The sequence below is a fragment of the Rhamphochromis sp. 'chilingali' genome (assembly GCF_963969265.1).
Source record: "Rhamphochromis sp. 'chilingali' genome assembly, chromosome: 17".
NCBI classification, from domain to species: Eukaryota; Metazoa; Chordata; class Actinopteri; order Cichliformes; family Cichlidae; genus Rhamphochromis; species Rhamphochromis sp. 'chilingali'.
The window spans coordinates 7,330,850-7,344,241 of record NC_137944.1 but is presented as its reverse complement, the minus strand read 5'-3'; the positions used below and the strand labels follow the sequence as shown (position 1 = coordinate 7,344,241).

At 43.4% G+C, this 13,392-nt stretch overlaps 1 protein-coding gene across 1 annotated transcript; it reads right to left on the bottom strand.

The window, feature by feature from the left end:
• Positions 1-5,666: 5,666 nt before the first annotated feature.
• On the bottom strand, positions 5,667-9,011 carry LOC308383940 (CMP-N-acetylneuraminate-beta-galactosamide-alpha-2,3-sialyltransferase 1-like; the record flags this gene model as incomplete). The annotated part of the gene is made up of 7 exons (XM_080862198.1): positions 5,667-5,876; positions 6,426-6,545; positions 6,635-6,680; positions 7,697-7,876; positions 8,056-8,252; positions 8,343-8,641; positions 9,008-9,011. 7 exons carry the CDS (start codon positions 9,009-9,011, stop codon positions 5,697-5,699), a joined length of 1,026 nt encoding a protein of 341 aa, XP_080718324.1. The 3' UTR covers positions 5,667-5,696.
• Positions 9,012-13,392: the final 4,381 nt, after the last annotated feature.

Below are 13,392 nucleotides of genomic sequence, written 5' to 3'. Positions count from 1 at the left end.
AGCTTCACTACTGGAACTTTAACATTATGCACTCCATACTGTACAGTAACGCCACTGTTTTGCACATGTCTCACTCTGTATATTTTATTTTATATATTTTATTTATTGTTTACTCTATTTAATTTGTAAAATATGTGTACACACACACACACACACACGTAGAAAAATATTTAGTATACACATCCAGAAATGCATATACTATTATATATTGTACATATATTTATTAGTTTCAGATGTAGCCATTCTTGTATTTTGCTTGTTTACATTATTGTATTTTGCACAACTCTGTTGCTTGTGAAGCTCGCACACAAGAATTTCACTCACATGTGCTGTACCAATGTACCTGCACATGTGATGTGACAATAAAAGTGATTTGATTTGATTTGAATGTTAGCTATGTTATATTGCTGCCTCTGTTCGGTGGTGTCGAGCCAAACGGACTTTAACGTGTGTTTGAATGAGCTGAAAGAAAGATGCTTTAATCACAGGAGTCACACATGTGTCCACTGTACCATCTGGGAACTCTTCTTGTTTAGCACTCGTAATAACACAAACACTAAATCTTCCTTCTCTTGTGCTGTTTTGTAGCAGTGTCTACACCTGAGACTGTCACCTGTCTGTCTGTCCTGCACTCTCTCTCTCTCTGTTTCTTTCTCTCTGATTGTGTAATAAAAGTATGAACATGTATTTATAAGTTACACTTGTGTCCAGCTTTGTCCAGCCACTGGTAGGATTTCTGGATATCAGCCACCCCCTCTATCTGCCGGTGGTACATACCGTGCAGGGGCCTGTCCTTCCATGATGGTTCCTCGTCTCCCTCCTCTTTCTTGGGTTTCTGCTGCCTGAGGTATTCACTGAGCACTCGGTCAGTTGGGGCCATCTTCCCAATGTATTCTTGGATGTTCGTTGTCTCATCCTGGACTGTGGTGCTGACACTCACCAGTCCCCGGCCCCCTTCCTTCCGCTTAGCGTACAGCCTCAGGGTGCTGGACTTGGGGTGAAACCCTCCATGCATGGTAAGGAGCTTTCTTGTCTTTATGTCAGTGGCTTCTATCTCCTCCTTTGGCCAGCCTATTACCCCAGCAGGGTACCTGATCACGGGCAGGGCGTACGTGTTGATGGCCCGGATCTTGTTCTTACCATTCAGCTGACTCCTCAGGACTTGCCTGACCCTCTGCAGGTACTTGGTGGTTGCAGCTTTTCTAGCGGCCTCTTCATGGTTCCCATTCGCCTGCGGGATCCCCAGGTACTTGTAACTGTCCTCTATGTCTGCAATGTTGCCTTCTGGTAGTTCAATCCCCTCAGTTCTGACTACCTTCCCTCTCTTTGTTACCATCCGACTACACTTCTCCAGTCCGAACGACATTCCAATGTCATTGCTGTATAGCCTGGTAGTGTGGATCAGTGAATCGATGTCTCGTTCACTCTTGGCATACAGCTTGATGTCATCCATGTACAGGAGGTGGCTGACAACTACTCCGTTCCGTCGTCGGTATCCATAGCCAGTCTTGTTAATGATCTCACTGAGGGGGTTCAGGCCTATGCAGAACAGCAGTGGGGACAGGGCATCTCCTTGGTAGATCCCGCACTTGATGGTGACTTGTGCTATGGGCTTGAAGTTGGCCTCTAGTGTTGTGCACCACATCCCCATTGAGTTCCTGATGAAGGCTCTTAGGGTCCCATTGATCTTGTACAATTCTAGGCATTCCAGTATCCAGCTGTGGGGCATTGAGTCATAGGCCTTCTTGTAATCAATCCAGGCAGTGCACAGGTTGGTCAGTCTGGTCTTGCAGTCTCGGCTGACTGTTCTGTCTACCAGTAGCTGGTGTTTTGCGCCTCTGGTATTCTTGCCAATTCCTTTCTGTGTCCCACTCATGTATTGACCCATGTGCCTGTTCATCTTAGCCGATATGATGCCTGACAGGAGCTTCCATGTAGTACTGAGGCAGGTTATTGGTCGGTAGTTGGAGGGGACCGGTCCCTTCTTGGGGTCCTTGGGGATCAGGACCGTCCGACCTTCGGTTAGCCATTCCGGGTGTCTCTCGTTAACTAGCAGCTGGTTCATTTGTGCTGCCAGACGCTCGTGGAGTGCAGTCAGCTTCTTTAGCCAGTAGGCGTGAACCATGTCGGGCCCTGGTGCTGTCCAACTCTTCATACTGGAGACCCTTTCTTGGATATCTGCCACTGTGATGGTTACTGGACCCTGTTCGGGGAGGTCACTGTGGTCTGCCCTCAGATCCACTAGCCACTGAGCATTGCCGTTATGGGTTGTGTCCTTCTCCCATATGCTCTTCCAGTATTGCTCGGTCTCCAGCCTGGGTGGTGCTGTTCTCTTATTATTATTGTTCCCTTGCCACTGAGAGTACACCTTTGCTGGTTCTGTGGAGAACAGCTGGTTTATTCTCCTGCCTTCTATCTCTCTGGTGTACCTCCTTCTTTGCACCTTCTTTGTCGCACCTTTCTGCAACTCCGTTAGTTGGCTAACCTCCCTCCATGCTACTTTGATCTTGCCCTCTAGCCTCCTTCTCCATGGAGGGTACTGCCCCTTGTGGCTGTTCAACTTGTAGCCAAGCATCTCACTGATCACTGCTGCCGTATTGTAGATCAGCTTGTTAGTATCGGTAATCGTGGTTGTAGGTATTGTCCGTAGTGCTGCATTAACATCATCTAGCAGACCTTCTGAGGGTACTTCACTTAATCTTGGTAACCGACTAGGGGGGATCCAGGTTTCAAGCTTGGCCATGATCCTCTTTTTCAGGTCAGTTCCTCTCGCACTCAACGATCCTTCTCCTATTGCACTTGGGGCTATGTACCCAATCTCGGGTGGGGGTGATGATATCTCCCCCCTGACCTGGCGTCCTGACTCCTCCTTGCCGTAGCATTTGTGTTGTACCTCGTCAATCTCTAGCTGTGAGAGCAGTCCCTTCTTTCGAATGTTGGAACACTGAGCTACTACTTGTTTCGCCGTCATTGTGGATGTTGGGTATCGAAGAATCCATAGGTCCATCATCCTATTCATGTAGCCGCTTCCGCCGGGGTTACTTGCGTAGTAGCATTCCAACAACGCCCTGTTTTCGTCTCTTGCCCACCGATGCCTTCTTGTTCCAGTAGCCCACTTTTCGTCAGGGTGCCCTGGTTCCTCAACACCTGACGCGGACCTTGTTGATCCGGGCGACGTCCGAGCCGGCATGCCTTCATATTTACCTGTCTCGCTCATGTATATCTCATATATATCTATATATATATATCTATGTGTGTATATATATATATATTACATGTGTATATATATATATATATATATATATATATATATATTAGGGGTGCAACGATACACAAAATTCACGGTTCGGTTCGGTTCGGTTCGGTTCGATACTTTGGTGTCACGGTTCGATATTTTTTCGATACAAAAAAATGTTCATGCCTTTTTAATTTGTCATTTATTAAAATTATAAATATATATTTTAACTCAAAAGTACAGTTTTTAAATTTAACCCTAACCTTGTGCGTGTTTTTTATTTTGACAGCGAATGCGCACCTGCGGACCACTTATGTGCAGCCCTGGTTATTTAGCTCGTCATATTGCAGCCACAGAAATTATTTTGTCCATGAAACCATAAAGCTGCACTTTCTTTTTGCCTTATAGTCTGATTTGTCATAACTTTTCCGTTTTGTGGTAAGCTTTTCTTTGGCTGTCACTTCTTCACCCTGACCTGTCTTATTTGGCTCAGCAGAACTAAAATATATATCTGTCTGTGAAGGTTCTCAGTCATCCAGGTCATCGTAGTCAAATATAAATCCTGCTGCTTTTACACACGCACTCACATAAGCTCAGCGATTCTCTGCGCGATCAACCTCTCACATGTTTAAGCTGCGGGAGATTTCACTTGTCATGTTTGCATAGTAAGCTAACGATTAATAAGACGATGTCAGAGGAATTGGTGCGCAAATTATCATCACTCACAGATCAGTGCTGTCGCTCTCTATACACAGTTCGCGCGATTGCAAAGTGAAAGCAAAAAAACAAGCGCAAATTCAAACGCGATTTCAATATGTCACATATTGACAGTGGCTCACCGATGCCAATTACATAATTACCCAGCTACATTTCCGAAAGAATGCAAAAGCATTGACATATATTTTTCCTTCCTACGATAGCCCGACGGGCAGGGCAGAGATAGAATTTGGTACCCCGACTGAAAAAATCGCTAGCCCCGGGACGTTGGGCTAGCGATATTGCGAGCCCTGTATCTGATTGAGGAATCACTCATCTTTGGAAAAGAGAGTTTATTACAGAGAAATGTCTCTTTCCAAAATAAAAGCTATACTATCCGCTTCTTCTGGGCTATATTCTCAGCAGCATATTAAACAGCTGTCTAAATGACTCGGCTAAAGTTAGTAGCATGCTTGCTTTTTTTTGTCTGCTTCCACTTGTCTTTGCACTAGGATGATGTCGGCGTAAATGTGCAGTCATATTCGTTGTGTTCCCACTAGTGCTTTCAGGTTAATCTCGTTGAAATGACCTTAACGCCACAACACGGCAAATCTCCGTTAACGAGCTACCGCCGATCGCCCCGTGCATGGGGCTAGACGGCCAACACGTTAACGAGCTAACTGCGCTAACACACTAGTTCCCACCCATGTAATTGAGCATTGCATGGCACATCCAACATACTGTTTTACTTTAGTCCATGACTCGCTTACCTTCAGGGTCATACCTCACATGAAAACCAAAATAATTGCAAACGCCAGATCTGAATGAGAGTGGGGGAGGTCCATGTTGTAAGGAGAGCTTAACTTCTGTCTCGCTAGCTTGCCCTGCGCTCTTCCTTCTGACGATGCTATCTGTGTTGAGCGCTCAGTGAATCTGCGTTCGACTACTCCGCCTAGGCTGCACTGTCGACCCTAGGCGGAGTAGTCGAACACAGATTCACTGAGCGCTCAACACAGACAGCATCGTCAGAAGGAAAGTTGATAAAATAAATTACAAATTTTGTATTGTTCGAAACATATGCGTACCGAACCGAAAGCACTGTATCGAACGGTTCAATATCGATACGAATATCGTTGCACCCCTAATATATATATATATTACATGTATTTTTTAATCTATTGTATTTACCAACATCGAGCAAAGAGCAACCACACCATGGTACATGTTTAACTAAAAAGAAGTTTATTGATCAAATATATTTATTAAACAAATAGAAAAAAAACAGCCAAAAAATACATTTTCAAAGCAACACAAGGGTAGCCCATTATCAGACAGAATTGTGAAGTCAACTCTGTAAAGTGGGCAGTCATAATAATGAAGCAGTACACTTTAATTTCTACATTCAAGACGTTCTTCATATTTTTGGCCACCAGATGTCACCAGACAGGACTATCTTAAAACGCATCGATTAATGAACCGTTTTTTAACACAAGCTTCAATGCTTCAGAAAGCTTTGTTTGGCCATCACTAGTTCTGGTTCAAGCTATCCAAATACAATGTTCTCCTATGGCCTATTCCATTCAATTGAGAAGACTAAACATTACCATCATAATCATTTACTTATGATGCTACTCTTTACCAGCAATAAAACACACTTCTAAGATATAGCTCTTACATTTTACAACAACACATATAACTCTCAAGCAAACAAGATACACATCCATTTGGCTTTCAGTTCTTTTCTTACTGAGTGTATGGCATTCAATCACATTTTTTTCATTAGGCCTTCATAGAACTTAATTTTTTGTTGCTGAGCTAGTTGCTGGATGATGTTATACTCATAATTTCCAGGATGTACTCCAGTTCTTAACCTTTTGTTTGTGAGTATTTCCCAGTAGTGACTCCAGTTTCCATCACTGTCAGCGCCATAACCAAACACATCAACCTAGGAAGACAAAAAATGAACATATGAATGAATGGGAAACAAATGCATGAACAAAATGTCCCTTTTTTAACTAAAATCCAAACAATGGCTGCTGAAAAATGAAATGAACAGTTGGACAGCGACCTGAGCACTAAATGGAAACACCATGATTATACCATGAGTATACAATGACAAAACCTCTTATTGAGAGGTTTAGCTAAAAAGCTTTCCATGAAGGAATGTCTTCTAGATTGTAGTCTAGTCAATTTAAGAAGGGGACACATCAAAAATACTTGCGACAGCTTTCACTTTCATAGGGCATGTGAACTGAAATTTAACCATTCACAGATTAAACCAGAGTTTTTTAATCAAGTGGTACTGGTGGGTAAACCTGCTCTGATCTTCACCAAAGACATTTTGAACTTTTGAAATGCACATCTATTTAGGAGAGCAATATAAGAACAAAAGAATAAATTAGCAAAGACTCAAATGGACCAGCTTGTATGACAATAAAAATCATATTTTATTTTGTACGTCTGGCACTTCAGAAACTGAAAACTTTGTACTTACCTCATCACAAATGTGAAGTGCAAGAATCAAAGCCATAAAGCCAGTGGATGGATAACGTCCCTTATTTCCAAGCCAAACCTCATGTACATATTTCATAAAAGCTGGATTTACCACCATGACCTGTTAGAAATTAGAATGAGCCTTTAAACAGCTTTTATTTTTAAATATTACCATTGCCACCAGGAAGCTTTGCCATTGACGCTACTCACCAAATCCTTGTTAGTTTTGATCTTTGATTTCACTGGCATATATGACCTGTTGGAAACAGCATGACATTGAAAAATATGAAGTAGGTGTTTAACAAAAACAAAGCTAAAAAAGGCATGGTCCGTCTTGAACATGGAGAAGGATCAGAGTAATGGTTTGATACAGAAATTCACCTTATTTCATCTCACACTACATCCATCAGCCAAATCCTTTTAATCTGCATACATGTTGAATTCATGCAGTGGCATTCTATTTTTGCATTTGATGTAAATTCTGTACTGCAAGACGATCTAGGGGAAATCTTTTGAGATACTTTGCTTAGTAGCAGGTGTCGGTAATTTTAGCAGCTGGGAGAGAAGAAGGTAGTGTATGCTGACTGTAACATCTAAACCTAAGAGTGTTATTTTTTCTTTTAATGGGGTGGCATTGGTGGGACCAAGAAGAAAGCTGGGCAAGCTCAGATGAAATCAGAATATTTTATCTGAAACAAAATAAAGTACAAAATGATTGTATGATTTTCATGTGCCCAAATTAGTGGCTGCACAACTGCCTAAAAATGGTTTACATAAAATAACTTTTCAACAAGCATTAAGAGTCTTTATTTAATTTTTTTATTTTTACTTTATATTAAGTCACAATCCTAAGAACAGTACAAAAGCATACTTAAATGAACTACAGTAAGATGAGTTGTTATGAGGACACTTCATCTGTCTGCATGTTGCATAAAAATGTAGTCATAGTATGATTTCAGGATAATCAGTTTGTAGTGAGCTTATTAAGAAGGTGCCATCATTTGAGGTCTGTCTTAGTGGAATACATTACAGAAAGACTTTGAGCTCTCTCGCTTAACTGATTTTGCTTGTAGATTTAAAAGACGTCCCAGTGCTGATTTTCATCACTGGGAACTTGATCTTAATGAGGCAGATTTTGCTATTTTATTTTTTCTATTTTATTATTTTCATTTAATTATGTTGTCTAAAACAGGTCTCTTGTAAATGAGACACTGAGTCTCGTTAAATAAATGTCAAATACATGTGCATGTAGCCCTGAAAAAGAGAACTCACCTTCCAGTAAACCCTGTTGTAGAGGCATTAATGAGCCACTCAAAGTCCTGTATCTTAAAGGGAAACAATACAAAATGGGTGTTGTCATCCAAATCCACAGCACTCTCTGGATACATGACACGATGAGTTGTCTTGTTTCCAACGTCTTTTTCAAAGCCTCTGGTAATACCAGTGTTCATTCTAAACAGCACAAAGGGATATATTTCACATCAGTTTGGATCTTTTGTGTAGGAGGGGATATTTCACTGCATTTCACTGCATATCTAAGCATTTCACTGCATATCGTACTGTGTACGTGACAAATAAAATTTGAATTTGAATTTAATGGTAAAGAAAAATTGCTTTAGCTTAGAAAGTACCTTATGACAACTTCATGTAAATCTATCAGCGGTCCATAATGCGATCTCCTTAAATTACCAGAATTACCCACCACAGCACAAGTCCTGCAGTGGTCATATTTGGGTTGTATAACATCTGGATTCTGTGGGAAGATCTGAAACAAGTTGGCCACTGTTGTTTCATAAACTCTGAAGCTACGGCTTTCAGCCTGCAAATCCTGTCAGACATTTCAAATAAACTTTGTTGTTAGACCAAATGAGCTGAGGGGGATGTGTAAAAATGTCCTCCTTTCCTGGTGACTACTTACCTTCCACCAGTTGAATTCATTCTGTGAGAGGTTTATGTTTGCAGTCAAAAATGGTTGAACACTTCTATTCGATCGATCCAGAAGCAACTGCTTATCCTCTGATAAACATTTTATGCAAGCACACAGCTTTTGGTCCACAGCATAATGAGTCAATTGGTAGCCCGTTTTGACATACACACCAATACCAGTGAAAAACAGCAGGAAAACCAGCACCTTTGATTTTGAAATCATTCTAGATGTTTGACTGGGAAACATTAACAATCTGCAGACAGAGTGTGTGGTGATATAATCAGCAAAGTGTAACAAGTTATAGTTTAGAAAGTCATCATATATAAAGCAACATTACAAGACACTTAGCCATGTCTCATTTCTATTCACTTATAAGATAATAAAGAAAATAACATCAGCGAAGATTAAGCTGTTTTTACCGCATCATCTGGTAAAATATGATACTTTTATAAATGACTTACCCGATCTACGAGGAAATTGCTTTCTGGTTCAGTTTCATATAATACACGTACAAACGATGCGTAGACTCTATCGGTGAGAGCTTTTTCACCGTTTCACTCACAGGTAACAAGCGTGACATACTCGTTTGCTACCAGGGAACGTGATACCGTCATCTCTGACAAAGAGGCGTGGTTTGCGCAGAGTTCCTCACGTACCCATGTTCGCGTTTGGAAACAACCCATTTCGAAATCAGTCACACCGGGACAAAGCTTATTTATTGCATCATAGACTACAGATTACACAATTTAAGAAAACACATTTTCTCTGTGGATCCTTTGGTTTCCATACCATCGTTAAAGTGTGAGTAACCCTCGGATGAGCTATATTTAAATCATTTTTATTGAACAACGGGAGGGCTGTTAGTTCCGCTCTCTGTCACTTATTAATGTGGACATACCCCGATTATGATCTTCCCTGATTATGAATCTTTTCCTTATAAATGTGACTTATACAGTAAGCCACCAAGTTTCTGTATAGATAGAAGTAGCATGTTTGTTAAGGGAGGAGAATAATCTAGCAATATTTAAATAGCTTTACAGAGCTCAGGTGATGATATTACATCTCATAAAGACATGATCCAAATTATTTTCTGGCGTTCATCAATTTTATTCCCAATTAGCAGTATAATTCAGTAGTGAGCAGTACTAGCAGTAGTGAGCATAGCTGGACTGGCCACGGGGCATACTGGGCATTTGCCTGGTGGGCAGATGGGGATTTTTCGTTTCGTTTTGCTTTGTTTTTTGTAACGGTATAAACAATGACAGGTGGTGGCCAGATTGGCCAGATGTTGGCAGATGTGTAAAGAGAACTCAGTTGTTTTCTATGGCGGAGCTTCCACAGTTTCAGTAACATTAGCAAGGGGTGGAGGCCAGCAAGTGGATCAGGGATAAGGGAGGCAGGAGGAGGAGAGACATGAGGCGCGGCCGGTCCGAGGGGCAGGTGAGAAGTTGGTCTGAGTGGGTCAGATATAAACCAAGTTTAGTTGTAGTTTATTTTCACATTTTTATTTCCTCCCAGTTAAAATAACTCGTACTGCGTACCAGCTAGCATGACGGATTTTTTATACTGCTAGACGGGTGCTATGATATTACTGATTTATTTTATTCACAATTAGTTATTAGAGTTGCCAACCGTTCTGTAAAAACGGAATCATCATGTATTGAGAGAAAATATTAATATTACTTCTCTCACCTTTAGTCTTCTCTGTCAAAGGCTACGTTCACACTGCAGGTCTTAATGCTCAATTCCGATTTTTTGATCAAATCCAATTTTTTTGTCTGCTCGTTCACACTACAAATAAAATGCAACAGCAAACGCTCTCTAGTGTGAACGAAGAAGATGTCACACACAACGCGCTCTGTTTAGACCCAGAGCAAACAATATTGTTTGACTGATGGCCCTTAATAAAGACTTCGGACATTACGTTTCCCAATTTTTGCTATAAGTTATTTTGTTATTTACATAATAATGTAAATAACCTAATAATTATCCTTATTGCTGTTTTAGAGGAGCGGTGCTTCAAATGATAGTTGCACATTTCTGTCAGAATCTGCAGATTATGCAGTCCAAATCAAATGTTAACGTTTCTCCAACGTTGTCTTCCCAGCAGTTTCACCGGATGGCCAGGAAGCGTTCGCGATGTCTTATCAGGCGCTTCTCTGGCGCTGATAATTGGTGTCTGTCTTGTGTCAGTGACGTAAAAGACGGATTTAATGCGACTTGACCATTCACACAGCAGTCGCTTTCTGGAACATCGGATATGTTTCGGATTCAGTACCACATACGAAAGTGACCCAGATCGGATTTGAAAATATCGGATTTGTGCCGTTCACACTGTCATACCATGATCGGATATGGGTCGCATAGGGTCAAAAAAATCGGATTTGATGCGCTTTCGCCTGCAGTGTGAACGTAGCCTTAATGTCAGGTTTCCACCATGTGTTGTAGATAGTTTAGGAGGTTAACTCGACCAAGCAGTCTTTTGGTTTCTGCTAAGTACGATTTAGAATACCAGAATATGGAGGATGGTGTAGGTAACCCAACCAGTGCAGGGGCCTCCCTACACCCCGGACTCTGCGTTGTGTTAGTTTGTGTTGGATTGGGGTGCACCGCAGAGAGACCAGTCGGACACAGGCGCTCGATTTGTGGCTCGGACCGTGCCGTTTATTCGGAAGCAGGGGCAAACACCACTCCAACTCTGCTGCTGGCCCTTTTTGAATCACAGCAAACACTGAACCAAGATGGCGCCCGCGCGAACAAGAAATCTGAAGTACAGTGTCCTGCAGAGGACAAATGGTCAAAATTGCTAAATTTTACACCATATATGCAGCTCAACAGCGACACCTTGTGACTTATTCCAGTCACTACCTTACATCCGCCCCTCCTTTAAGTGATGGCGTCCCAGTCATCAAACAAAACAAAATAAAACAGAACAGTCTCACTATGTATACAAGAATAACGGTGGTGGAAGATGTGCAGTGTAATGCGAAAATGTCTATGTGTGTATCCTATGTGTTTCCTGCAGCCCTTCTTGCTTTGGCCCTCTGCCACAGCTTCCATCCCCTTTCTATCTTCTCCTGATCCTCCCCTGGTTCGTTAACTCTCGACCCATAAGTCAGTCTCTTAGGGGGATGCCGACTCCTTGGCAAGTTCCTCCTTGGTTCACTTGGTCTGGGAGGTGAGTGGGTGACCCTGACAGTTTCATTCCCCCTCCAATCTTCACTCTCTTGTCCTGTCCCTGTGTCCCTTTCCGCAGGTGAAACTCCCTCCACACCTCCTTCCAGGCTATCAGCCTCCCCGTCCTCGATCATGTCCGACTCTTCATCCTGTCTGATTACTTCACCAGCCTGCTCTCCACTGTCCTCTATGTCCTCAATCCCTCCTCCATGAACCTCCTCCACGTCAAGCTCCATTTCCTCTCTTGCCTCCTCTCCCACCTGCTCCACGGGAAGAAACATACACTGCGTGAGTAGGTTGCGGTGGACCACTCTCTCTGTATCACCATTTTCCGATCGCACCACATACACCGGCATGTCTGGCTGTTTCTTCACCACAATGTATGGACGGGACTCCCACTTGTCTCCTAGTTTGCTTCGCCCCTCCACATGACACACTTTAACCAGGACTCTGTCACCCGGGCTGAAGCTTTGACTCTTTGCTTGTCGGTCATAGTATCTTTTCTGGTGACCCTTAGCCTGGCGAGAGGCCTGATTAGCCTGTGCATAAGCCTGTGACAAGCAGTCATGCAGGGTCTGGACATAATCGCTATATCCCCCCGACCCATTAGTGGTTGACAGCCCAAAGACCAAGTCGACAGGGAGCCGTGGATGCCTGCCAAACATCAGGTAGTATGGTGTGTACCCTGTCGAATCATGGCGGGTGCAGTTGTAGGCGTGTGTCATTGCATCCACATATTCGTGCCACCGGGGTTTCAGGTGAGGTTCTAGCATCCCCAGCATGTTCATGAGGGTGCGGTTAAACCGTTCAGTTGTCCCGTTGCCCTGTGGGTGATAGGGCGTGGTGTGGGTCTTAGTGATGCCGGTGCATTTACACAGCTCCTTCACCACAGCACTTTCAAAATTGCGCCCTTGGTCTGCATGCAGTTTTGCTGGGAAGCCAAACCGACAGAAAAAGTTTCTATACAGCACCCTAGCCACTGTGCTGGCTTTTTGGTCTTTAGTGGGGTATGCTTGCGCATAGCGTGAGAAATGGTCAGTGACCACGAGGACATTTTCGATACCACCTTTTGATTTCTCAAGAGTCAAAAAATCCACACAAACTAGCTCCAAGGGGGCACTGCTGTGGATACTGACCAGGGGGGCCCTGACCCCTGCGGTTGGAGTTTTCCTAAGGCAGCACCTCTCACATTGTTCGCACCAAGCCTTGATTTCCTGGAACATCCGTGGCCAATAAAACCTCTCCCTTATCATGTGCAATGTCCTCTCAAAACCAAGGTGGCCTGAGTCATCGTGGAGAGCAGTCTTCACTGATATACGCTAATCCTCTGGTAGCACCAATTGCTCAACTACTCCCCTTTGGCTGTCTTGGACGCAGCGGTACAGGATGCCATCCCTTACCGCTAACCTTCTCCACTCCTTTAAGAGAAGGCGCACGTGCCCTTCAGCACTCATTCGCTCGCTGCGGCTCGGCTTCTGGTTCATACTCTTATAGTGCAAGACGGGGCCAATAACAAGGTCTTTTTTCTGCCCTGCACGGAGCTCCTGTTTGGTCATGGTGGGCAGGGATTCCATCCCCACATCCCTGTAAGGCTCAGTGGATGTAGGTGGCCCGAGTTCCAGTTCCTCCCCTGCAGGCGTGCCATGGCCAGTGAGGCTTTGAGTATCCTGGGTAGCCTGTGTCACACCATGCCCCTGTTCGTCGACACCCACCCACTGAGGGCATGTCTGTAGGATGTGCATGACCTCCTGGTTAGACATGCGAGAGAGGGCGTCAGCGTTTGTGTTGCTCTGTCCCCTCCGATACTGGACATCGAAATCGAAAGCAGCCAGCCTAGACACCCACCGCTGGCCTGTGGCATCCA